The sequence below is a fragment of the Euphorbia lathyris genome, chromosome 6 (assembly GCF_963576675.1).
Source record: "Euphorbia lathyris chromosome 6, ddEupLath1.1, whole genome shotgun sequence".
Classification (NCBI taxonomy): Eukaryota; Viridiplantae; Streptophyta; class Magnoliopsida; order Malpighiales; family Euphorbiaceae; genus Euphorbia; species Euphorbia lathyris.
The window spans coordinates 17,979,096-18,005,777 of NC_088915.1; the positions used below are offsets into that span (position 1 = coordinate 17,979,096).

The 26,682-nt window shown below is 34.7% G+C and overlaps 1 protein-coding gene across 4 annotated transcripts; it reads right to left on the bottom strand.

The window, feature by feature from the left end:
• Positions 1–2,523: 2,523 nt before the first annotated feature.
• Positions 2,524–21,519, bottom strand: LOC136234117 (TMV resistance protein N-like). 4 transcript variants are annotated; one of them, XM_066023886.1, is made up of 8 exons: positions 20,940–21,519; positions 20,803–20,855; positions 14,516–14,587; positions 11,281–11,439; positions 5,241–6,330; positions 4,718–5,011; positions 3,505–4,617; positions 2,525–3,426 (listed from the first exon to the last, which is right to left on the bottom strand). In XM_066023886.1, the coding sequence occupies exons 3-8, from the start codon at positions 14,536–14,538 to the stop codon at positions 2,773–2,775; spliced, it is 3,333 nt and encodes a 1,110-aa protein (XP_065879958.1). In that variant the 5' UTR covers positions 14,539–14,587; positions 20,803–20,855; positions 20,940–21,519; the 3' UTR covers positions 2,525–2,772. The 4 variants fall into 4 exon arrangements, with proteins under 4 accessions (XP_065879957.1, XP_065879958.1, XP_065879960.1 ...); XM_066023888.1 differs by lacking the exon at positions 11,281–11,439; XM_066023887.1 differs by lacking the exons at positions 14,516–14,587; positions 20,803–20,855; positions 20,940–21,519 and adding an exon at positions 11,553–11,639.
• Positions 21,520–26,682: the final 5,163 nt, after the last annotated feature.

Here is a 26,682-nt window from a genome sequence, read left to right on the forward strand (position 1 = left end):
CGAAAAACTTGTCAAAATGCTAACAACTACGTCTGACACATATAAGTTAATCACATAAAAAGTGATCAAAATGTCTAAAATGTTTATTGTGTTACTAATACAGTTATAAATAACAAAAAATACAGTTATAAATAACAAAAAAATATATGAAATTATTTTAGTTTATCGACAAACTTTTTGGAATGTCCGATCTGATAGTTAAATAACAATCAAATCCGATTTTTAAAAATTTCGGTAACATATGACTAATTTTAATTCTGCTTAAAGATATCAGGATTAAATGTATACCATTACATACCAAATTTTTACTTCTAAAAAAAACGTTAGTTAAATTTGGCCTCCATCCCAATAACAATTCTTATCTTCAAAAGCTCAGATGCTCATATAAGGCAGATTAATAATCCAATTCCTTGAAATTTTAGATGAATTAATTATTTAATAATTTATAAATTTTCTATCCAAACAAAAAAATCTGTAAATTTGGTTAGAAAATAAAAAGTAAACAATTATAAGGTACATGTGTTTTTTTTAATATTGATATGATTGAATCTTATAAATCCACTTGTAAACTTGCACTTGTACAGAAATAAGGTTAAAGGAGAATCTGGCTAAGCCGCTCTGATGCTTAAGTCGGCTTTGATGGAAGATTTGAGAACGAATACAACAGTAAATCAAAACTATAATTCATGTTTAATGAATGAATGAAGTAGTGTGTCTTGAACAATGTCTTACTCTATTTATATTGTGATTGAGTATGAAAAACGGTTATAAGTTTAGGAGCAGGACATGTCATGTGCCACACGTCGATAGGTGAATGTGTGCCTGTATATCGGGACTCAATATCCCTCAAGCCCACTAGTATGTGATTTGTGGGATCTGGTGTGATTGTTGTAACGGGTGGAGTCTTGACGGTGTCTTTGGAGACTTCCTGAATCAAGACCTTAAGATGGGATCGTATTGAGCAGCTTCACTATGGTGATGGTCCGAGCTTCGTAAGTGTCACGTGGGCAAGTTTATATTCATCTGATATCAAATAAATTAGTAAGTTCATCATGTTATTATAAGGTCTTTAAATTTTATTTTAATCAACTCTTAATTTCTCTGTTTCTTTTTATATATGAAAGTATAAAATTACTCTTAGTTATATAAATAAAATATATACTTATATTTTAGTATTCAAATTTAATCAAATAATTTTAACAAAGTTTGTGTATTATATATATTGTATATATTAATTATATATATATTTTTTAAATTATTTCATTTTTCTTTATTTTTTTAAACTGACATTAAATATTAGTATGAATTTCTTATATTTTTCAAAAAAACATATATTTTTTATTTATTTAATCCATAAAATTTATTAGAGATAAAAAAATCACTTTTATAATTTTATATAGTTCTATTTTTTTCCTAATTTTTAAAATATTTTTCTTTCATTTTTTAAATGAATAATTTTTAAGGAAAAGTATAAAAAAATAAACCTTGTGGTTTAGCCGATTTGTAAAGACATTTATCGTAATTTAAAAGTTTGCAAATATGAGCCTTTACTTTGTGAATTTTGCGGATAAAGGATATATGAGTCATTTTTTGACCAAACAATACTTGCGGTTAAGTTAATTTGCAAAGTTAGACATTGAATTTTGGATAATTTGCAAAGTCAATCTTTTTAATTGCTCCAAATTGCTCCCTTTTCGGGTAAATAGTCACAATAACGATTTTTGAAGAATAACTGAGCTTTTAAACTGCAAAAGCACATACCTCTGTTTTTTAATTTTTAAACCTCATGATTTGTTTTTGCAAATCGGCCCAACCACAAGATTAATTTTTGTACTTTTCCCTAATTTTTACATTACTAAATTAAAATTCTATAATTTTATAAAAATTAATAGAATAATTACTCAATACTCATTATGTAGGAAAAAAAGAAGAAAAAAACATAAAATAGGAAAGGCAGATGTTTTCATTCAAAACAAGGAAAGGCAGATGTTTATTATTAAAAAAAATGGAGTAATAGATAATTTTGGTATTTAAAATTTTATTTCATCTAATTTTACCATTGATTCAAAAATAAGGATTATTGACTACTCAAAAATAAGGATTAAACAATTGACAAAAATAAAAAATGAGACACTATATAATTATTTTTTAAAAATACAGAAATTAATTAGTTTGTTAAGTAAAAATACAGTAACTTTATAATTTTTACCAAAATAAAAACATATCAATTCGGGATAATAACAATTAGATGAGATGAGATAAGTTAACTACTAATTTCTTAATTCATTTGTTAAGTATAGATAGTTAGCTAGACACATGATATATTGGGAATTCAAGACACGTTTGGAATTATAGGTTTTTGAGGATTCCACATTTTCCGTTAGGACAGGTTTGTTTGAAAGCTTTCAAGAAAGAGTAAAAGAAAGATGAAGGGCCTTTTGTTTCAACGGTTTTTGTTTCCTGTTTGTTGTTGTTGATACACTTTCTATCATCTGTTTAGTATTGAAAGGCAAAAAGCAGTTAGGAAAAATAAAAACAAACAGGTCCGAAGTTTCATTCTTTTTGTTTTATTAATACAATCATTTCCTTAAATGCACAATGAGTGCTCACTCAACTTTAAGTTGTCACAACAAAATCATTTAATTTTAAATTTTGTCTCAATTAACGACTTCAAAAGACACTGAAAAAGTAATGTGGCTTCTACCAGTACTAATCATCTTTCACCGTTGTTGACTGAAACGATACGTTGCGGCCTATGTTCACCGAAGTAATTCAAATACCACGTTTGTCAATTGACCCACAAAATGAAAGTAAAAACGAACTTATACGAATAAAGAAATCTTTGGACTGTTTGAAGCAAGGCTCCTCTTCCTCATCATCACTACTTCTTTTCAACTCGCAACCTCCTTCTACCATGATTCCCACACCATTCTCTTCACAATCAACCCCTGAATTTTCACAAGATCCCAAATTGGCGGTATCACCAGCATCATCATAAACTAAACGGGTTCCACATTTTCTTATTTCCACACCTGGGGCAGAGGACTCAAATGAAACTCTAAGAGAGTGACAATTGTTGAGCCAACTTTGTTTACCAAATCCGATCCGGGAATGAAACCCCATCCAAAGGTGATCACACTCAAGATATGGTAGTTTATAGATAAGAAATTTGAAGCTAGACGTCGCAGAATACCCAATGGCTTCCAACTTGCAGTAAATGGCAATGTCTGAAGCTGGATTGTCACGGAGGAACTGACTAGTTATAAGAACAGTGCATACAACCAGTCCTTTGAACTTTTCATTGTACCAATCTGGAGACAACTGGATGGTAACTGATGCGCCCATCTTTTGTTCAGAGAACCAGTCTGGAATTTCCGTCCCAGGAACAATAACATCAAATCTACGGCCTGAATACGAGGAGGCATCCTGCACGGAAAAATTACCATGATGAGAAATAACTTGAGGGAAAGAGAAAGGAGGAGTTAATGAGAATCATGGAAGGACCTGAAGCTTAGTCATTGGGAGAGACTGCAAATGGCTTCTTAAAAATTCAAATGCGGTACTGGTGCTGCCATTGCCTTGATTCACAGCAAGCTTAAAGCAATTAGTAAAGTAGAAGATTGGCCACATCCATACATCTGCAAACATTGCTTCTGGACTTGATAGTGTATCTAGAGACTTGCAATTATTTGCAGATATTTCATGTATAGTTGCTGGAAGCTTTCGCAGAGCTTTAAGACTCTTGCATTCATCTAGAAAGAGATAACGCAGCTGGGGAAGTCGGCTGATGCTTGCTGGCATATTTACGAAATTATTTTTGCCAATATGCAGTACCTCCAGTGAGGATAGACAGTAAAAGTCTTCAGGGATCACTTCCTCTGAAAGGTTGCAGTCACTGAGGTCTAATTCTTGTAGAGAATGCAAACCTTTTAAAGAAGGAAATGATAAACCCACAAAGCCATGTCTTTTCCACAAAAAATTCATCATGTAGGACCACCACGATAATATCGGTCTATTTCCATAGAAGGATAATATTTTCAGATTTCTCAATAATCGAATGCTGGATGGGGGTTGTCTTATAGCAGTTTCACCTAAATCCAGCTTCTCTAAATGTTTAAGATTCCCCAAGCTCTCGGGTAAGCGATCAAGCTTTGAGCAGCCAAATAGATCCAGATTTTTAAGAGGTCTCCAAAATTTGATCTCGCTTGGAAGACTCCCAAGGTTTTTACAGTTTCTCAAACTCAAGAAAACCAGCCCAGTCAGATTCTTCATTGAAAGAGGAAGTTCAGCTATGGAAGTTCCATCTAAAGTAACGGTTGATAAGTGTTTCATACTGCCTACAATCTCTGGAAACTGTCCAAGTTTTGAGCAGCCAGAAAGAAGTAATTTATTCAGAGATTCCAATTCAATGGTTTTTGGAAGGCTCTCAAGGCTGTTACAGTCCTTTATATTCAAAAGAGTAAGCTTTTTGAGAACTCCAATGGATGGATGAACCTTAGAGAGGGAAGTACAACCTTCAAGAATCAACAACTCAAGATTTGGTACTCCTGTGAAGTCCGGGGTTTCAGTCAGGCACTGGGAATGACTGAGATCAATGAATTGCAACTCTTTCAGCCCCTGTTAAATAGGCACAAAAAGAAAAAAAATGAGAAGACCAAATTAGCTGCCCAGACCTCATAAATCATTCAAGAAAAAACCCAAAAAGTAACATGCATACCAGGATTCCTTCCCAAAGCCGTGTAATGGAGCTGTGTGGCATCTCGATGATAATAATCTTCTTAGGATTAAAGTTTGAAGGCAAACATTTCAGGGGATACCCTTCCCAACTGAGACACTTCAGTTGGTAATATAAACATTCGAACTCACCAGAGAGATGTATTTTTCGGTCTCCATAGGCACCATGGACATCAAGCAGCCTTAGATTCTTCATCTTCATGAATGCCTCAACACTGAACTTCTTCTCATCCAATTTAGACAAGTCAATGACCATGCATTCAACATATTCTGTCCCCTAATATCCAAAAGATGAAACTGAGTGCCAATAGATAAGATCTCATTGAGATTATAAAATAGATGCATACATGCATCCATGAAGGTCACTTCTTAGTAAGGGGTGGGGAGCTTCTCATCCATGGATGGTTTACGATTTAATTGTTTTTCAAGAATTAAAATTCTATTCACAACAACATTTATTTACACATTTTTTTATGAACTAGAAACAGCATAAACCTCGTTATTACCGATTCTTGCATCAATACTTGGAGAGCATCCTCATGATCCCAAAGTCGACTACGTTTGCCAGGATCTTCCGGCGATTGTTGGCGCACAATCTCCCGACCCATGTCTTGTAGCAAATCATGCATTCCTACAGTGTTATCTAACATAGTTAACAGAGAATGATCAATAAGCTCACGAATTCCATATTCTGGGAAAAACCCGAAGCTATTTAAAACTTTTGCTACATAATCTTTGTCATGTCCTCGGAAATAACATGCTATATCAAGAAATATAGACTTATTAGGGTCATCAAGTCCATCGAAACTTATTCTAAGGATTTGCTGAATATCCTTGTCAAAATGTTTTTCTAGTCTCTTTAGAAAAGAAATCCATTCACTCTCACTCCTACCATATAGAGAAGAACCCAAAACTTTAAGTGCCAAAGGAAGACCTTTACAATAATCAATAGCAAGCATGGAGAGCTTCGTAAACTCTTCTGTACGATATTTCTGCTTAAAGGCATACCGGCTTAAGAGCTCAAGTGCATGTTCCTCATTTAGATCCCTTACCTCATACACAAAATCCACTGAATGGCTAACTAGCAAGTGTCTATCTCTAGTTGTTATAATGATTCTACTTCCAGGGCCAAACCAATGAAGCCCTGGTAAAAGTTCTAGTTGTTCTAAACTACTCACATCATCAATAACAACAAGAACCTTCTTACGGTGGAGCCTAGCCTTAATTGAAGTTAGATTTGTTTTTAGCTTGTGTATGTTCAGATTGTTATCATCTAACAGGATAGAAAAGAGTTCTTGGTGCAGACTATAAAGTCCCATTTTCTCCGATTCTTCCCTGACATTTGCAAGGAAGCAGCAACTATCAAATAGAGCAGATATGCGGTTATATACAGCCCCAGCAATTGTGCTCTTTCCAATACCACCCATTCCCCAAATTCCTACAACGCGAGCATCTGAAAATCCGATATTTAATAGCCTTTCCACTTCTTCTAAGGAGGATTCTATTCCAATGAGGCCCTCAGTATCACTTGATGGTCTACGTTTTAATTTCTTCAATATTTCATCAACAATTATATTTATCAGTTTGGAATCAGGCCTGCCACATGCAAAGGAAATTAGTTGTTAGCTGGAATATCAACAAAGAAATAAAATATTGAGAATAGATATTAACTCATTTCGCTAATCGACAACAAACATTTCATTATTTGCTATATTTAATATTAAAATATATATATTAGATATTAACTCAGTAATCAGAATAGAATATATTAAATCAGAAAAAAAAAGAGGAAAAAGGGCTATCTTTTAATTATTAAGAAAAGTTTGGAAGATGAGACGCTTTTATCAATTACTGTGGTCATTCTAGCTGCCGTGTCAGTGAAATAGCTATGGATATGCATCTCTATACATACAAGGGGTTGTTATTAAATCAAATCACATTGACATGCATCATATATCTACAAAAGCAATCATAATGGCAGAAAATAAGAAGTGTGAATTACATCAGCTAATATAACAAGATTTTCCATCATACAATCCATATATCAAAAGAAATGCAGACAACAAATCAGTAAACTAAAATCCTGAAGGGATTTCAGACTTCAGAAGAAAGAGTTATAGTTCTTTAATCCTTTTTTGTTAAAGAAAGGTGAAAATAGAAACACAAAAAATAACTCTGAGCTAAGATTGCTATGCACAGGTATGTAATTAATTATGGACATTAATTATTCCTCCAATCATATATTCAAACATTAAGCATTTTGCTTTTAATCATTTTGCATCAAGCACGTACAGTCTAGGTTGCAGCTCGATAGGGTTGGCACCTATAAGGGAATCATCCATTGTTTGTGGCAAGACAGTCTCACAAACGGAAGGGGTGTGAGCTCTATGGTAGGGTCCAAAGGGATTGACTCCGTTCGCGATGCACTTGGCATTCAAATACTCTCTGCAAATGAGGTCGAATTTGGTGTTTCAGGGGGCTTTTAAGGACTCCGAAACTGGTCAGATAAGCAATAAGGGCGGGAGAAAAAGAGGCATGTTTCATGATATATGTAAATTCTGCTGAGTCAGGTTTACTTTTGATAGCTGCGTTTTGGTTATTTTTGTTTGCAGCTGTAAGTTAGTTATGGAGAGAGAAAGGGTTGTGTGCGAGCCCAGGAAACGACTAGTTGTACCTTGAGCCCTCTGCTTGAGATTTTATCAATGAAAATGCAAAATCAGTTTCTCCTCTCTTAAGTTCTGCAATTCTTCCTGCTCTCTTCTCTGTTCTCATTTTCTCAGTTTTACCACATATCATCTTGAAGATAAGAGTGGGAGATTTTGTTCAATGGATAATGCATTCTACTAATTTTCCCCCATTTTTATACAGGATCGACAGCTTATGTGTTCATTACAAGTATTTCAGCATTCTTCTTATCAGCACAAAATATGGTTTGTTATTTGTATAACGTAAGCTAACTCCATCCATGAGTGTCACTTAGTGGCATTTACAGCAGGTCCCATGAGCGGACAAAGGAGGAGGGTTGTGGTAGGTTTGTGGCAGCCAGCGTGAAACTTAGCCACATCTTATAGACATGAACCAAAATACGGATATCGTGGGGACGTTCCCTACTCAGCGATGCGCTGCACTTCATAGGCCGGTGTAGTGAAAATTGTGCAACGGTTGCTAGGTCGTCGCCCCAAAACGGCACGCCACCCCGGCGCCCGAGGTGGTGTCAAATGTGCAAAGGTCCACGCATGATAAACGGGTGCGGGTAAAGAAGCTAGTCGACGGTAACGGTAATGGTAGGGGTAGTAGGTTACGCTATGGGACATGGAACATAGACTCTTTGACAGGAAATTAGTTGAAATTGTAGATGTTATGAAGAAGAGGAGAATAAATATAATGTGCCTACAAGAAACCAAGTGGGTTGGAGTCAAGGCCAGAGAGATAGCTCCTTGGGGTTATAAGCTTTGGTACTCAGGAAAGGATAAGGGTAGAAGTGGAGTAGGTATTCTCATTGACCGAGAGTATATTAATAATGTAGCGATGTCCAGAAAGAGCGATCGAATTATGAACATTAAGCTTGTGACAGGGGATTAGATTGTGAATATCATAATATGCACCACAAATAGGATTGGATACCTCTATAAGATAAGCTTTTTGGGAGGATTTAGAGGAAGTGGTGCAACAGGTTCCTAGGAATGAGAAAATGGTACTGGGTGGTGACCTTAATGGATATGTGGGTTCTAGGCAAGATGAGTTTGAGAGTGTCCATGGAGGTTTTGATTTTGGAGATAGGAATGAAGCAGAAAAGAATACTCTGGAATTCGCATTAGCCTATGACTTGAGTATCATGAACAATTGGTTTATGAAAAGAACCTCCCACTTAGTAACTTATTGGAGTGGTGGTAATGCGAGACAAATTGACTTCTTCCTAGTAAGGAGTGCTTGGAGAATGAGTTATATTGATTGTAAGGTAATCCCTGGTGAGAGTACAACAACTCAACATAGAGTAGTGGTGCTTGATTTTTGAAGTAGGAGATGTATAAGAAAACGAATACAATAAGTGGAGTCTAAGATTAAGTGGTGGAAACGGCAAGGGGAGAACCAACAAAAATTTGTGGATAAGATGGCCACAAAAAATATTTGGTCTTGTAACATGGATTTAGATATAGATTCAGTGTGGACTAAGATGGAGCATAGTATAAAGGAAGTAGCAAATGAATTTCTAGAAGAATCTAAAGGTAGCATGTCACCAGATAAGGACACATCTTAGTGGACCGAAGAAGTGCGACAAGCAATAAAGAGTAAGCGAGAATACTATAAAATATTGGGGAAATGTAGGAGTGAAGAGAACTACGAAAAGTATAAAGAGGCTAAAAGGGAAGCAAAGAAGGTTATACGGGATGCCAGAGCAAAGGTGAATCGGGATCTGTATGTAAGGATACGAAGGAAGGGGAAAGAGACATATATAGAATTGCCCGTATGAGAGATAGGAAGACACGAGATCTCAAAAAGTTAAATGTGTGAAGGATGTGGACCAAAAAGTCTTGGTTGGAGATAAGGATATCAAGGAACGATGGAGGTCCTATTTTGATAACTTATTTAATGGAGATCGCGTACAAGATGTTGGAGATATAAGTATCCCTCACGATATGGTAAATCGTGACTACATGCGGAGAATTCAAAAGGGTGAAATCAAAATGACATTAAAAAAGATGAGATTGAAGAAAGTAGTGATGGAATCCCTATTGAGATTTGGAAATGTTTGGGAGAGAGAGAAATCAAATGGTTGACGACTTTCTTCAACAAGATTTGGAGAAGCAATAAGATGCCATCGGAATGGAGGAAAAGTACCATAATCCCTTTGTATAAAAACAAAGGCAATGTCCAAGATTGTACCAACTATTGAGGAATCAAACTAACGAGTCACACTATGAAACTTTGGGAGCGAGTGATCGAACAAAGGCTAAGGAAGAGGGTGAAGATCTCGGAAAACCAATTTGGCTCTATGCCAGGTAGATCAATTATGGAGGCCATTCATCTAATGAGACAAGTAATGGAGCACTATCGGAATAAGAAGAAAGATTTTCATATGGTTTTCATTGACTCAGAGAAAGCATATGATAAGGTACCAAGGGAAGTATTTTGGTGGGTCTTAATAAGAAAAGACATTTCGCGGAAATATATTGACATCATAAAGGACATGTATAAGGGAACGTGCATGAGTATACGTACCAGTGTTGTTGGGAAGACTGAAGAGTTCCCTATTACGATTGGAGTGCATCAAGGTTCCGCACTTAGCCCATTTCTTTTTTCCGTCGTTATGGATGAATTAACGAGTTCACTTCAAGACGGTATACCATGGTGCATGTTGTTTGCAGATGATATTGTGTTGGTTGATGAGACGAAAGAAAACATGGAGAGTAAGTTGGAATTATGGAGACAAACTTTGGAATCTATAGGTTTCAAGTTGAGCCGAAGTAAAACGGAATATTTGGAGTGTAAGTTTAGCGGCGATAGAAGTAGGGAGGCAGAGACAATCACCCTGGATGGGAGGGTTGTCCAAGGCTCGGATTGCTTCCGTTATTTAGGGTCTACTATTCAAACGGATGGAGAAGTGGATGTAGATGTTGCTCGTAGGATTAAATCTGGTTGATCGAAGTGGAAGAGTGTTACGGGTTTCCTTTGGGACCCCGGCATGCCTAATAGATTGAAGTGAAAATTCTATCGTACGACAATTAGACCTGCATTATTATATGACATAGAATGTTGGGCAATGAAACACTGTCACATTCATAAGATGTTGGTGGCGGAGAGCATATGTTGCGATGGATGTGAGGTCAAACTAGAAATGATCGGGTGAGGAATGAAATAATTAGGACGAAAGTAGGGTTACATCTATTGAGAATAAAATGAGGGAAAACCGACTAAGGTGGTTTGGCCATGTATGACGAAGAGCGCATCAAGCGCGCCGGTTAGAAGGATTGAAGAGTGGAAAAGGGATGCAATGGTGAGGGATAGAGGAAGACCTAAGCAAACTTGAAAGGGGGTGTTTGAGAGTGATATGAGTTTATTGGGGATTAAGAAAAATATAGCAGTATAGGACGGAGTGGAGGGAGAGAATTTATGTTGCTGACACGACTTAATTTCACGGTTTCGTACGACGGTTCATGTTAGCCGATTCTGAATCATTTCAGGATTAAGGCGTTGTTGTTTGTATAACGTAAGCTAAAGATGTCTCATTGTATGGACATACAACTTATAGTGGATTTTCTAGCTACAAAAGAAAAACAGAGCCAGTGTGTACTAAATCATTGGCATTGGCAAATGTTTGCACTCATATTTAAATTAGACCTTTTGGTGAAAATAATTAAAAAAGAATGGCATTGCAATTTACAACACATAAGCTGCTAATGAGCTGCTTTTTTTTTTTTGCTAATGATATATTCAGCATTAGTTAATCATCCAAGCTGCTAAAGAGCTGTTTTTATTTTCCTTGAAAAAAAAACAGCTAAAAACTCCCAAAACAAATTACAAAAGAAAAAGAAAGGCTAGGTTTACCTAAAAGAGGCGGAGTCAAATCCTGATATATTGGCAGCATCCTTCAAAGCAGCTTTCCATTTCTTGACCAAACGCATATCTCCCTTAGCTTGCTCCTTTGCTCTATCAAATCCTTCCCCAAAAACCCCAGTTTGGTCCTCCACTTCACAAGGATCTACCCTGTAGAAAACAGGAAAGACGATCTGCCCATGAGCTTTCTTGCATTTCATTATATGCACAAGCTCCTCTAAACACCATGGTGAATCAGCGTAATTCCGTGAGAACACAATTACCGAAATCATGGATTCTTCAATTGCTTTTATCAGCTCTGGAGTGATCTCTTCTCCTCTATCAAGTTTGTTATCAATGAAGGTCTCAATTCCCTTTTGATACAAATCTTCATAGAAATAATTGGTAAAATTATCACGGGTGTCTTCACCCCTGAAACTAATGAACACGTCATACTTCCATTCAGATGGAGTGGAAGAAGTCGAAGAAGAAGAAGAAGAAGAAGCCGCCGCCATAAGCGTAGACATTGTTGAAGATTAAGGCAGTTTTATTTTCGCTCCATTTCCTTTACTAGTCCGCGACGAAGCAAGAAATGAGTTGAACCTTAGATGAAAAAATCGGTAAACAAGGTGCAAAAGATCAAACAAATGAAGAATTGGAAGAGTTGAAACTTAATCGGAAACAGAAGAAGCAGAGAAGTTAAGAAGAAAAAAAAAATCCTCGGGAGCAGTGGAAGAAGGAAGAAAATCATCGAAATTGAAATGAAAACACAAAGAAGTAGAGAGAAACAGAGCGGAAATGGTGAACCGAATATACAAACACAAAGTCAACAACTGAGCCAAGCATGACAACACAAAGAAGTAGAGAGAAGCAGAGCGGAAATGGTGAACCGAATATACAAACACAAAGTCAACAACTGAGCCAAGCATGCTTCTTCCTTGCTTCCGCTACTGCTTCAATTTTTGGTTAAATATATTATTGTTGACTGAATTTCCTCATTTTTATAATTGTTTTAAAATGTTGACTCAATTTTAATTTTTTTCATTGAAGTGTTTAAATTGTCTCAATTATGATCATTTCAAAGGTGATATTCCTTCCATGTCAGTACTGGTGGAAACGACACGTGGCATTTGACTGATCTAAACGGTATATTTTTTTTTGTTTTTGAAGTGGTCGGAGTGACTTAATTGAGATAAACTTGAAGGTTGAATGATTTTAGAAAAAAGTACATTTGGTTTGATCGATTTGCAAATACAATCTACCTAGTTTGAAAGTTGACAAACAAGTACCTTGAAGTTGATTTCGGAAGTGTTTAGTTGCTGCTTTTTCTGCTCATATTTGTTTTTACACTTTATAATTGAGATTTTTAGGTGTTTGGTTAGACAGCTCCTATTGCCTTTTATAGCTGAAAAGTAGTTTTTTTATAAAAGTAAAGAATCAATGCTTTTCGGAAAAACAGCTTTTTCCAATAGCATACCGTAACCGCAAACAACATGTAAAACAAACGGGCCATTTTTAGTTAAAAAGTCCAAAAAACTAACAGTATCAAAAACTGCTTATGTGGAAATAAATTAGATGGGTTGAATCGTTTAACCCAATTAACTAAACATAATTAAAAATTAGAAGAAAAAAAGACGGAAAAATGAAAAAACATTAAAAAAAAAACGTGAAAATGTGAATAAAGACATAAAGAATGGTACAAGGGATGGTTCCGGACGGCCGGAGGGCATTAGCACCCTGTGCCTTCTGCCACCGTCATTAGACTCAAGTTTTTACAATTTTTTTTACGTTAAAGATATTCAAGGTATCAAAGAAGTGTCAAAATTTATATTTCTTCTTCTCTCTTGATTAATGTTAATATGTTACAAGGAAAAAAGTATATTGTATTCGATGATTTCCTTTCTGGAAAAACCTTTGCAGGATTTCTTCATTGAAAGACCATTTGGATTGCAAATCGGAGATGACAAATTGCTGTTCTGAATCTAAAGATGAGGATGATCATGTTGGACTTGTGTATAGCTCGTTAACTGCTGCGCCGTCTGTTCTTGTTCTTGGTCAGGATGGGAGGCGAGGAAAAGGTTCAGCCTAGGCAGAGAAAAGATTTTGGAATTCCAGACTTTGGAGTTCTAGAAAATAGTAGAATTACAAACAATACTAGAAACCTGGAATTTCAGAAAATACTGGAATTTTAGAAAATATTGAAATTCGAGACTCTAGAATTCCATATCTATAATTCTAAAAAATACTGGAATTCCAAAAAATACTTGAATTATAGAAATTTGGAATTCCAGGAAATACTGAAATTTCAAAAATCTGGAATTCTATAAAATACTGAAATTTCAGAAATCACGAATTCCAGAAAAAAATAAAACAGAAAAAGAGGAAGAGAGAAAACTCAGTCAAATCCAATTAACAGTCATGCAAGATTATTTCACTTTTGACATATTTTTCATATATATATATATTTCCGTTTTTCATTTTTCCACGTTTCTATTTTTCACATTTTCATGTTTTTTTTCACGTTTTCTCATTTTTTCATGTTTTTTTGTTCATTTTACATAAATTATTAAATTGATTAATGGATCGGCCCAACTAACTCACTATCCAACTCATTTATTATATGGATTAAATGGGTCGATTCGTTTATAACCGACTCATAAATGGGTCAACCCAATCTATTTATTCTATGGGTTAAACGGATTGTCAAATGGATCATTATCATTCCTTTCTTTTTGTTTCCTTTCTTGGATTCTTTTATATTACATACATTTATCTTCGCGCGAACCAAACACCCTTAAATTTATCAAAACTCAACCAATTTTAATAATCCTTTGGTTGCTCGATGGAGATAAGTATGTGCTATAGATAGCCATTTTGATTCAACTCCAAAGCATTATCAAACATGCACCATATTTAAAGCATCTAAATTGGAAACTTTTCAACAAGCCAATAGGTAGGTTCTTCGTGATCTTTTTGAAGTTCTATTATGTTCAGTTAATGGTAGAGTAATAAATTATACACGGAAAATCGACACACATGTTTAGTATTAAAAGCCTCACAAATTGGTTAATGGTCTATTTACATTGGTCATGTTTATAGTGATATGTTTAGTTTCTCAATAACAACAAATCACATCTCAAATATCTGTTAAAAAATGTCAACTTATCTTGTTGAATTATTAACCCCAAAGAATTAACATATAGAGTCTCGTGACTTTAAATCATGTTTATATGTATTGAAAACACACCTTATTAATGTCCGCACTGTCATCCTTTAAAGTCGCTCCTTACTCAAGTCTTCTGTTCCGACATCACGCACTCTGGATCAGGATCAGGTTGTTACACATAAATCAAATCAAAGATATATTGATATTAAATGGTGTTGAAAGAATGTAATTATCATATTCTATTTCAACATTTTTCATTTTCCAAGATTTTTGACTGCCAGTTTATAAACACTTTTTACAAAGTAAATACCAGACAGATTGCCATGCCAAATAATTGAATCTTTTTTATCATCCCACCTTGGCGGAATTGTGGACATTTCTTATATATCTCTAGGGAAGAACAACTCCTCCAATAACTCAACATCCCAATTATGAAGCTCGGAATAAAAAGATCGCAAACTTTTAGATTTTCCAACCTCAAAATCATTGGACTTTGAAGACGAAAGTTTTTATTATTTCAAAGCCATGGTTCTGAGCAAACATTAAAGAGACTAACATTTCCGATCTTCCAACCATAACCTTCTTTAAGCAATAGTTGAGAGCTCCAAATACTCCTCAATATATAGTCAGGTGATTGTCCTAATCGAGCATTTGAGAAGTGCCATTGGAAAAATATTTAACTTTGAAAACTATGATAGCAAGAGAATTGGTTTCAGAAAATAAATATTCAACCTTACTTGCCCAATAAAGGCAGTGAAATTCCAAACATCCTGACCTCCAAAGTGTTTGGAGATGCATAATTTCTTTAGATTCCCACTAAAAAGAATTAAGGATTCTCTGAAATTCCTCCGTAATACACTCATAAAATAAATAGGAAAGGCGTGACAGTTGTTCAAATAAATTAGCACAGAAGTATTAATTGAATTGATTTAGTAATAGATAGTAAGTATTTAAGCAGATATTCTGTTCACTCTTATTTTACTCCAATTTATGAATATTTGCATATCCCGTTATATATTGTACAGAACTAGAAAAATGGAAGTAGAAATGAAGAACAGAGAAAAGAAGAGAAAGTTGTATTGAATCTTCAAATGAATCGTATGAACAACTTGGAAATTACAATACAGTGCTTAGCTACTTATACAGGAAAGAGAAAGCTTAACTACTTGACTAACTGCATAACAAACTTATAACAGAATGAATGACAGCTGTACAAGAGCTGGTAATTGAGTGTTATAGGATACATTGTAAGCAATGGTGGTATAATTCTCTACATTCCCCCCTCAAACTGGTATGTGGTCAACAATACCAAGTTTGGACAAGAAAGTATCAAGCTGAGTTCCTGTCATTGTTTTCGTAAAGAGATCAGCTAATTGCTGTGTTGTAGAAACATGAGGCGTTTGAATGAAGCCTTGCTCAACATAATCTCTCACAAAATGAATATCAATATCAAAATGTTTGGTCCTCTCATGATCAATAGGATTAGCTGCAATAGCTATTGCTGATGTATTATCACAGAAGATTGAGATTGGGAACTTAATTGGCACTTGAAACTCTTTCATGAGATAAGAGATCCATTTAACTTCCCTTGCTATTGTTGATAAACTTCTGTACTCTGCTTCTGCTGAAGAAGTACTAACAATTGATTGCTTTTTGCTTTTCCATGCTATCATTGACTTGCCAATGAATACACAATATCCAGTTGTAGATCTTCTGGTTCCCTTGCAAACTGCCCAATCAGCATCACAGTATGCATTGACTTCCAATGAAGATTGAGTAGGATAGTATATCCCTCTGCCCATAGTTCCTTTAAGGTACTTGAGAACATGTAAAGCAGCATCCATATGATTTTTGGTGGGTTCACACATATGTTGACTAAGCTGTTGAGTTGAAAAACAAATATCAGGTCTAGTAAAACCAAGATATAATAGTCTTCCTATCAACCTTCTATAGCTATCTGGGAATTGTATCTTTTCAGAAGATGCATGATTTTGAAAGCCTGATGGTAAAGGGGAACTACAATGTGAAGCTGAGTCTAACTTAGTATCTTCTATGAGATCCTTGACATACTTCATTTGAGAAATAACCATGCCAGCACTTGATCTTGCCACCTCTATACCAAGGAAATACTTTACATAACCAAGATCCTTGATGGTGAATTCCTTGTGTAAGAACTTTTTGAGACTCTCAATTTCTCCTTCTGAGTCTGAGGTGCATGTAATCAAGAGATCATCCACATATAGGACAAGTGCTAAATAAGACTGATCTGTGGATTTTGTATATAAACAGTAGTCATGTTTAGATCTAATGAATCCAAATTGTAGCAATTTGGCAGACATTTCCTTATTCCACATGCGACCAGCTTGTTTCAAGCCATAAAGTGACCTATTCAACTTACAAACTTGACCCTTCTTAGCTTTCCCATAGCCATCAGGTGGAATCATATAGAGTTCTTCTTCAATAAAGCCATGCAAATAGGCATTATTGATATCAATTTGGTGAATTGGCCAGTTAAAAGCAGCTGCTATAGCAAGAAAAGTTCTTACAGTATCAACTTTGGCAACTGGTGAGTAAGAGTCTGTATAATCAACTCCATATACTTGGTTGTATCCTCTTGCCACCAACCTTGCTTTAAATTTCTCTACTGATCCATCAGGGTTCCTCTTGATGCGAAATACCCATCTTGATGTAATTGCCTTTTTCCCTTTAGGTAGAGTTGTTAAAACCCATATGTTGTTATCTTCTAAGGCCTTGAGCTCCAAATTCATAGCTTGAAGCCACCTTGCATCTGTTGCTGCTTCCATATAATTTTTTGGCTCCTTTTCTTCTGCAATTTTAGCTTGAAAAGCAGCATAGAGAGGACTAACTAGTGGTAATGAACATAGCCCTGAAACTGCAGGCTCTTTTACTGTTGCTACAAAATCGTTGAGCCAAGATGGTTTTTTGATTGCTCTGTGTGGCCTGTCATTGTGGGCATCAGCTGTTGTAGTTGGTTGAGATGAAGAACCAATGGTAGGAGCTGAGGCACTTGCAGCATTATCTACATTTGAGTCATTTCCTGCATTTTTATCAAAAGGACCATGATTGTTATTAATGTTAGTTGGATAAGCCTCCTCATAATCATGAGATGGGGAAGGTAAGATGACCTTATCATCATTTTTGGCTTCATCAATAACCAATGAAGGTTCTTCTTTGCGTGGAAAAATTCCTTCATGAAAAACTATATCCCTTGTAACTTGAATTTCTCCAGAAGTACAATTGTATACCACAAACCCCTTTTGGCCTCCTTTATAGCCTAAGAAGATTGCCTTTTGAGCTCTGGGCTCAAACTTATCCCTGCCAGGTTTGGTTGTAGCTATGTAACAAAGACATCCAAAAACCTTAAGATTTGTGTAAGTAGGACTTCTGTTATGAAGCCTTTCAAAAGGTGTTTGCCATTGTAAACTTTCAACAGGCAAAAGATTAATGATATGTGTTGCTGCTGTAATTGCCTCTCCCCAAAACTTGTTTGTCAAACCAGACTGAAAAAAGTAAGAATCTTGCTACTTCAAGAAGGTGTATGTGCTTTCGTTCTATAACTCCATTTTGCTGTGGAGTATATGGGCAAGATTTCTGATGTAAGATACCAAGATCACTGAAAATCTTTTGGCAAGATTGACTGGTAAATTCAGTCCCATTATCACTCCTCATAACCTTAACTTTGCAAGAGAATTGATTCTGAACAAGTAATAGAAACTTATGCAGAGCTTCACTTACATCAGCTTTGCTCTTTAACAAGATTGTCCATAAAGCCCTTGAATAATCATCGACAATGGTTAAAATATATTTAGCTCCTGCAGTAGAAACTCTATGATAGGGACCCCAAATATCAGTATGCAGTAGATCAAAAACTTTATTATATGTAGATTGACTGTTTGGAAATACATTTCTGTGTTGTTTTGCCAGAGGGCAAATAGTACAAACAGACAAATTATCCTTGTATTTCACTCCATCTACATGTTTCACTTTATTCCAAGAAACATGGCCTAACCTATAATGCCAAAGTAAGTTGTTATCCATTACAGATGAAAAAGAACTATTACCAACAAACTGTGCTAATACTTCAGACTGGAAGGATATTTTAGTAAGAAGATACAGCCCATTCTCCAAGTGTCCAATTCCCAGAACTTCCTTAGTCTTCTGGTCCTGTAGTACACATTTTCCAGGGAAAAAACTAACAATAATGCTTGTATCCTTTAACAATTGGCCCACTGACAACAAATTGTATTTGAATGAAGGTATAAGAAGCACATTAGTTAGTTTTAATTTGGGAGAAAAACTAATTGTTCCTATGCTTTGAACTTGCTTGTTACTGCCATCTGGTAATGTGACTGATCTCACAGTAGACACATTTTCATAGCTATCAAACATATTTATATCACTGCACATGTGACATGTTGCTCCTGAATCTACAATCCAAACATGATCACCAATTTGATGACTAGTTAGATGCACATTACCTGCAAATCCTGAAAAACAATTTGCCATGTCATTTGTAGCTTTGTTGTTTGTATACTTCTGAAATTCCCTCTGAAACATTTGTGAGAACAAAGCGGATTGATCTGGCCCTGACCCTTCTTCAATATCACCAATGTCAGAACTATTTGCCAAATGAGCCTGTGCAGTAGACCTTTTCCCTCCTTTCTTCTTTTGCTTGAACCAATCAGGATATCCCTTCAATTTGAAGCAATTTTCTTTCAAATGGCCTGGCTTCTTACAGTGTGTGCAAACCAAATCTTCTTTGTTCTTTCCTTCATCTGATGACCTGTTTCCAGCAGCCATAGTTGCAATTTCAATCTTGTCTGTTGCAGCACTGACATTTTGCTTCTGCCTTTCCATTTTCTGTATTGTGGCATAAGCCTTGTTCACAGATGGCAAAGGCTCCATCATCAACAATTGATCTCTAGCATGCTCAAATATATCATTCAAGCCCATAAGAAATTGCATCAAATGATCAGCTTCAATCATTGCCATTACTTTCTTAGCAGCTTTTCCACACTCCTCACAAACAGGAATAGGATTGATTTCTGCTAAATCCTCCCAATACTTCTTCATTTTAGTGTAATATACACATACAGAGTAATTTCCTTGCCTAAGAGTGCTTAAATCTTTCTTGATTTGATAGATCAATGGTCCATTGGATTCACCACATCTCTCCTCTAATTCCAGCCATAATTCTCTAGTTGTTTTGCAATACAAGAACGATTCAACTAGATCCTTAGATAGTGAACCTAAGATCCAAGATAAGACCATATGATCGATCTTCTTCCATTTCTTATGTAAATCAACATTTGCTGGATCAGGTTCTATATCATCACGCAACACAAATTCTAGCTTATCTTTGGCAGACAATCCAATCTTAATTGCTCTAATCCAAGACAGATAATTGCTAGGAGTTAAGGGAGCACTCACCAAGGAAAAACCTGGATGATGATCAGTATTAGGCAAATCCATGAAAGAAGATTCTCCTTCTAGATGAACATTAGAAGATCTTGCTCCAGATCCATTGTTGCGATGTTCATTGTTAGTTCCAGTGCGATTATCATTTGGATTCACCATTTCATCAATTTGATGATCTTCCTCTTCTTCTTCAGCAAACAATGAAGCAAAGGTGTTTTTGCTGCAATTTCTTCCTTTCTGAACCATAAATCTTCTAGATTAATGCGGAATTTGCCCGGATCGTGTAAGGATTTTGAGAAATTATTGAGTGCATGTGCTCTGATACCATGTACAGAACTAGAAAAATGGAAGTAGAAATGAAGAACAGAGAAAAGAAGAGAAAGTTGTATTGAATCTTCAAATGAATCGTATGAACAACTTGGAAATTACAATACAGTGCTTAGCTACTTATACAGGAAAGAGAAAGCTTAACTACTTGACTAACTGCATAACAAACTTATAACAGAATGAATGACAGCTGTACAAGAGCTGGTAATTGAGTGTTATAGGATACATTGTAAGCAATGGTGGTATAATTCTCTACATATATGCACGCTCTGTGAATTTTTTTTATCACATTAGTGATCCCACTAATCCTACCACCTGCTCGGCACAATTAGAGTTAAGGACTCACTGTATTCCTTGTTCATTCCACATGCCAAGGCAATCCACATTAAGAAAAACTTGATTAGAATTAGCATGTACAGCATTAGAACGTGATCGAGACACCAAACTGAAGATTTATTTAAAAGAGCAACAAAATGACCAAGGATTCTACATTAATAGATGAATGAACGGGAACACAATAATGCACACGCTTCGAGACCAATTCCAATTTGAAGTGGAGCTTTAAAAGGAGAGATGAGTATGAAAAAAGAAGAAAAACATACTTGTCACAGCATTCAGCAAGCGCATCCACCTCCTCCTCTACTCGATCCAACGCCTAAAAAAATGTATAAAAAGAAAAAATAAATTAAGTAAATATGTAATGCATGTCTCCAACATTTACAAAGAAAAGAAAAATTGCCTGCTGGGCGGCACCGGAGGCTTGAAGAAACTGATTGTTGATATGTAGAGAGCGTTTCTCGATGGTGGATCTGAGATTGCGGCGGGATTGAGGAGTGTTCTCAGAGTAAAAAGTTGAGAGAGCATCCAGCGATGAGACCATATCTGGAGTGTCAGTGCGACATTCCAATACCTTCTTGAGCTTCCGTGACAATCCTGGCGCCAATCCAAGAGTCGCCATTTCCTAGAGATACCAAAATTTGAAGAAATGGAGAATCTCGCACTCGTTTCAATTACGATACATCAACGCACACATAAATAGGAATACAGCTCAAATTCGCCTTTACAGAAAAAATGCACAGGAGAGTTCATTTAAGGCGATCTGCGGGCCTAACTATTGTTCGAGCTCTTGCTTCTATCGCGCATTTGATTTCCGACTTCAATTTGATCAAATTTCCTTGGCAGTGGAGATCTGGAACTTAATTGGAATACAGAAGTTGGAATGGAAATGGAAGTGGGCTGGGTGAATTGCAGGTGACAGTGGTGAAATCAACGGAGGAAGTGGCTGGCTGGCTGGACGGAAGGAATTCTCCAAACTCTAGTTCAACGAGACAGATTTGGGACAGCCTTCTAAACTAGGCGTTTTGAAGTTTAGCCTATCACTACGGCCTGTCCATCTAGGCCCGCATCCAGTGGGCCGGGCTTAAATAAGGAAAAAGACTTTAGATCTGGTTCAGCCTAGATTTATTAAAGTCCATTTACATCTAAGGTGAGCTTGGATTATAAAAAGGGAAATTTACATAGACATCCATTTTCTAAAAATTATCTACAACTATATCAATCAAGTAATAATTTTAATTATATCAAACTAAATAAATTACTATTTTTATTATATTTTAAATACTAAGGTGTATATGTTATGGGTCTAGAAAAATAACATGTTTGGATACTGATATCGGATAAACGATATCACATGTGTCATCAATACCCTCGTTACGGCGTAGGCCTAAGACATGAAAAAAGCCCAAACGCATCCAAAATGACCCCGGTAGGATGGAAACGATTGATTAAGCCTAATAAGTAGTGACTCATCACCAAACGTCCAAGCCTCAATACATCAAAGGATCTTCTAGAATCCTACGAGATAAATGATTCCTCTCAGGATTCGGAATCCTAAGCTTATGAGGATTCATAAGGAGGTGGCAACCTTAAACCTAATCATGCACTATAAATATGCAACAAGTATAGGTAGAAGGTTCAGTACGTTAACTACTATCTCTAAACTAGTTCATAACCTTCAATTCGGTCCTAAATCATAAACTGATTTAGGCTTCGGAGCAGGTTTGCTAGACTCTGGCCCCGTCTGGCCTGCATATTGTTTTGTAGGCTCAAGTACGACGCCAAATCATCATCACAGTTGAGACACATGACCAAATCCAGGTAACAAGTTATCATTGATGTTGTGAGTGTGGATGTCGCTTAACCATTATCTGTCAGAATATTCAGCAATAACCCAATCCGGTCAAGTTCATTCAGAAATCCACCGGAGTAACGATGAAAAAATGGACTAGCGTGCAGGGTCCCAACCCCAGTTAAACCCTCAGTACCAATTCTTGTTGGAGGAAGTATCCCGCAGATTCCCCACGAATTTAGTGGCCATACAATTATAAAAATATTAAAAAAGGAAGTTCTTACTTGTTCAACTATAAAACCTTTTCTTCTCTAATATTAGAATCGCATACCCTGACATTGGTCGTTTTACCTTTTTAAGATGTGTGCAACATATTTTTTTGCGTTTAACTTATATTTTTTTACAACCGAATGATTAATTTATTACATTTTATGCAAATTTAAAGAGCTAACTGAATATTTTATACATTCAGAAGGCTATCGGGATATTTTGAAAATTCAGGAGCAAACCAAACTTTTAAGACAAGTTCAGAAAGCAAATGATGTACTCCATCTGTTTCATTTTAATTATCTTTTAAGGTTTCTACACAAATATTAAGAAACCTATTAGTTAGCCAAAAAAGTAGTTAAACATTACCTTATTACCCCTTTACAATTAATGCTTCAATTTTTCTATAAATTTTTTTCCTCTTATTATACGAAGATAAAATTGGAAAAAACACGTGTAACGCTCATTAAAAAGTGTAAAACGTTAAATAATTCGAAACAAATTTTTTTTTTCTCAAAACCACAATTATTATGAAACGGTTTTTTTTTAAGCTTATCACATGTATTAGTATATAGCATAGATTGATAGGGTGATGAGTTAAGCTAGTCTCTCTCTATCAAAGAAAGTAGAATAAATTGTGTGATATTGAATCTTGATTCTCATGATCGCCAAAAGATTTAGCATCATCCACTCATCCTAAACCAAGCTTGTCACCAGATTAAGCGTGCGCTAAGGCATCCAATGAGATATTGTCTTATGATATCTCTAATTATTATTATTAATTCACTTAATCGGTTAATTTATTACATTGTTTAATCAAACATTTTAAGTGGGGTATTATCTTGTTATTTTTGTAGATCGATAATGACATAGAAATAGGACATGTGTAAAAAACACATACACACTATAATCAATCTTGCTGACATAAAGAAAGGACTTCTTGTGTGCTTGTATGCCAAACATTTTAGTTGCAACATGTTGGTTCAAGATTTTATTATCCATTATTATTATTATTCTTATTGTGTAATAACAAAACAAAATAAAATATTTATACAATTTGAAAACATTGTTCAAACTTTTAGGATAACAACCAAATTATTTTAAAATTCATGTGAAATTCACTGTAACAAGTTCATGTAAAACTTGGTAAAATATTGGTGTTAATGTTAGTTAAGTGTTTTAATCAGTTTAAAATGAGTTTATGTCGGTTTCATCCAGTTTCATTCAATTTCATAAGAGGTGTGAAACTGGTGAAATTCATGTGAAAACGAGTGAAATTGGATGAAGTACTTCAAATAAAATTATGTTTTAATTTGTTGTCCCGCGTTATTTATGTTTTTCAATTAATGAATATTTTCTTACAATGGACGTGATTTGTTTAAATTAGGGGTTTGTTCGATTTTGTATTGAAATTGTCGAGTTTAACGTGAAACATGTTGAAGAACGTAAATCAGAAATCAAAACGCTGACAATTGAAGGTTTTTTTGTAATTATTGAAAGTTTGTAAGGTGATAAAAATTTGATATGAAAGAGATTTGATATTGATTTCTTTTTAATTGTTTATATTGTATTTTATATTTTAGATATGTTGGAAACGATATTTTATGAATGTTGGTTTTAGTTTTCTACCATTTTAAAATATTTTGGAGTGATTGGTGTTTTAAGAATGACTCGTCTAGTAAGGTAAAATCCCTTTAAGAAATTTATCTAATAATTATGTTCATGGTGTTGCTTCTATTTAATGCTTCTCGATAAGCGCAAACGATTTGTAAGAGATAAAAAGAATCTTTTACCCAACATACCAGTCACGAACACTTGTCTCAGACTCTCACATGACAAGTGCGCTCTCCAGGAAAAGTCAATCACATCGACTTCCAACTCAACTTCATCCACATGGGCAAAGGAGCCCCGCTCCAATCGATTCACCAAAACTCCTACTCAACATGCCTCTTAAGCTATTGGTTCGCATGATATACCTCTACGACACATGTTAACCCACCTAACCCTATCAACCAATATGACTCAGACTTACTAATCCCTAAGGCTGATCGAAACGTAAGGGCAATATGGACATATCATCAGTATCCAAAGTCTACAAGAGCTCATAGGTGTAACATCCATTTAATGATCATTTTCGCTCTATAACTCCTTTCATTATTCACTTTAGTTCTAACTTGACTGTCAAGTCAAGTGATTTCAGAAAATCACTCTCACCGCAGGTCAAAAAATCCGAGCATGCTATTTAGAGGGTATTTGTTTCAGCTTTTCGGAGGAGCGTTTAACGTTTCACTTCAAACCGCATGAAATATTGCGTTTGGTTATATTTATATAACCGCAGCGTTTAACATTTTCTCTGAAAACTGCAGCGTTTTGGAGCTTTTTGAAAAGCTCCTATTTGGAGCTTTTCATAAACATATGTTTGTAGTTATTTGTTATTGACAAAATTATCCTTTTTATTTCCACAAAATATGTTTATTCTTTAATATTATTTATATTTCTACAACATAATTATCGGAAGAACAAAGTTTTGTTGCGTTCAATAAATTTTTTATTTTTTTATATAGATTATTTTTATTAATTTGTGTAATACATATTTTATTTTATCATAAGATAAGGTGCAAAAATACCTCTAACATTTATAGCTAGAAGCAATTTTATCCTTAACGTCTAAAATGTGCAATTATACCTCTAACGTTGGCATCCAAGAGCAATTTGACCCCTAACATTGAAAAATTGAGTCAATTTGAGAAATAATTTATAAAATTGTCTTCTTGGTCATGGATATTATCATCTACACTTCACATGATTATCGTTTAGTGACAAATTACAAACCTATTATTAGATGTGATTTTAAAAAAAATAAAAAATATATATTATCTTTTGTACGAGTTGGACAAAAAAAAATTCAAATATTTCGCTGAATTTATAAATATTAATTTTCAATTTTATTATTAAATCACAAAAAAAAAAGAAATCTCTTTTTAAGAACTACTAATATGTGCAATTAGTGTAGAATAAGAAATAAAATATCTAAAATTGACCCAATTTGTCAATGTTAGAGAAAAATTGCTCTTAGCTGCCAGCGTTATGGATAAAATTGCACTATTTTAGACGTTAAACTTAAAATTATTTCTAGTTGTAAACATTATGTGCATTTTTTCACATTTTTCCTTTTAAAATTTGTTCGTTGATTAATTTAAAACATATCCATATTAGACATTTTAAATCCGAACAGCAACAGTTCAATATAATTTTACTAAACACTAGTAATTAAACATCTAATAACAAACAACTAACAACTTACTGCAACTACAAACAGCTAACAACAACCGTAACAACTTAACTGTTTATCTTAAACAAATAATCTCGATTCCCATTACTTTTAAAATAAATTTTAAACTTTAGTATCCATGGTGAACTTTCCCCGCTAAATTTGTACCTAATCTATTTATTTAAATGTCATTGTGGTGGTGGAGTCTTTCTCTTCTTTCCAATAATTGTTCCTTTAACAACCTTAACTGCTTTTGCTTTCGTTACACCAAATATAATATATAATCTTTTTTTTTTTGATACAATTATATCGCTTCTATTCTAAGCTATTTTAGAGCCAGTTTGGTTTATTTGCGGTTGGAAAAAACTGTTTTTTCAAAAAGGTATGGATTTTTTGTTTTTATAAAAAACTACTTTTCAACTATAAAAAGTAAGCACAAATTTAATTTTGTAATAAGCGACTTTTCAGCTATAAAAAATAAACATGAATTTAATTTTGTAATAAGCTACTTTTCAACTATAAAAAGTGAACATTGAATATATATAATTATAAGGATTGATTTCAAATAAATTCCATGTGGTTTTACATTTTTTTCCAGATCGATATTTGTGGTTGGCAAAAAAAAATCAAATTTAACCGATAATGATCTCAAAATGAATTTTTTTAAGAATTAAAGTTGTTTAGTATTATATTTACTATTTACTATAAAATCACATTTTTTATTTTATCAAAATCATCATTTTTGGAGTTTTTTCTCTAAACATTAACTTTTTATCTGATAAAAAGAACAGCACCTAAATGACCTCAAACCTAAAA

Excerpts from the sequence above, each read along its gene's own strand:
- LOC136234117 (XM_066023885.1), bottom strand. The coding sequence starts at position 11,795 with ATGTCTACGCTTATGGCGGCGGCTTCTTCTTCTTCTTCTTCTTCGACT. Across the intron at positions 6,331-11,280 it reads TTTGACTCCGCCTCTTTTAG|GCCTGATTCCAAACTGATAA; the intron begins GTAAACCTAGCC and ends TGCATGTGGCAG. Across the intron at positions 5,012-5,240 it reads AAGTATTGATGCAAGAATCG|GGGACAGAATATGTTGAATG; the intron begins GTAATAACGAGG and ends TTTGGATATTAG.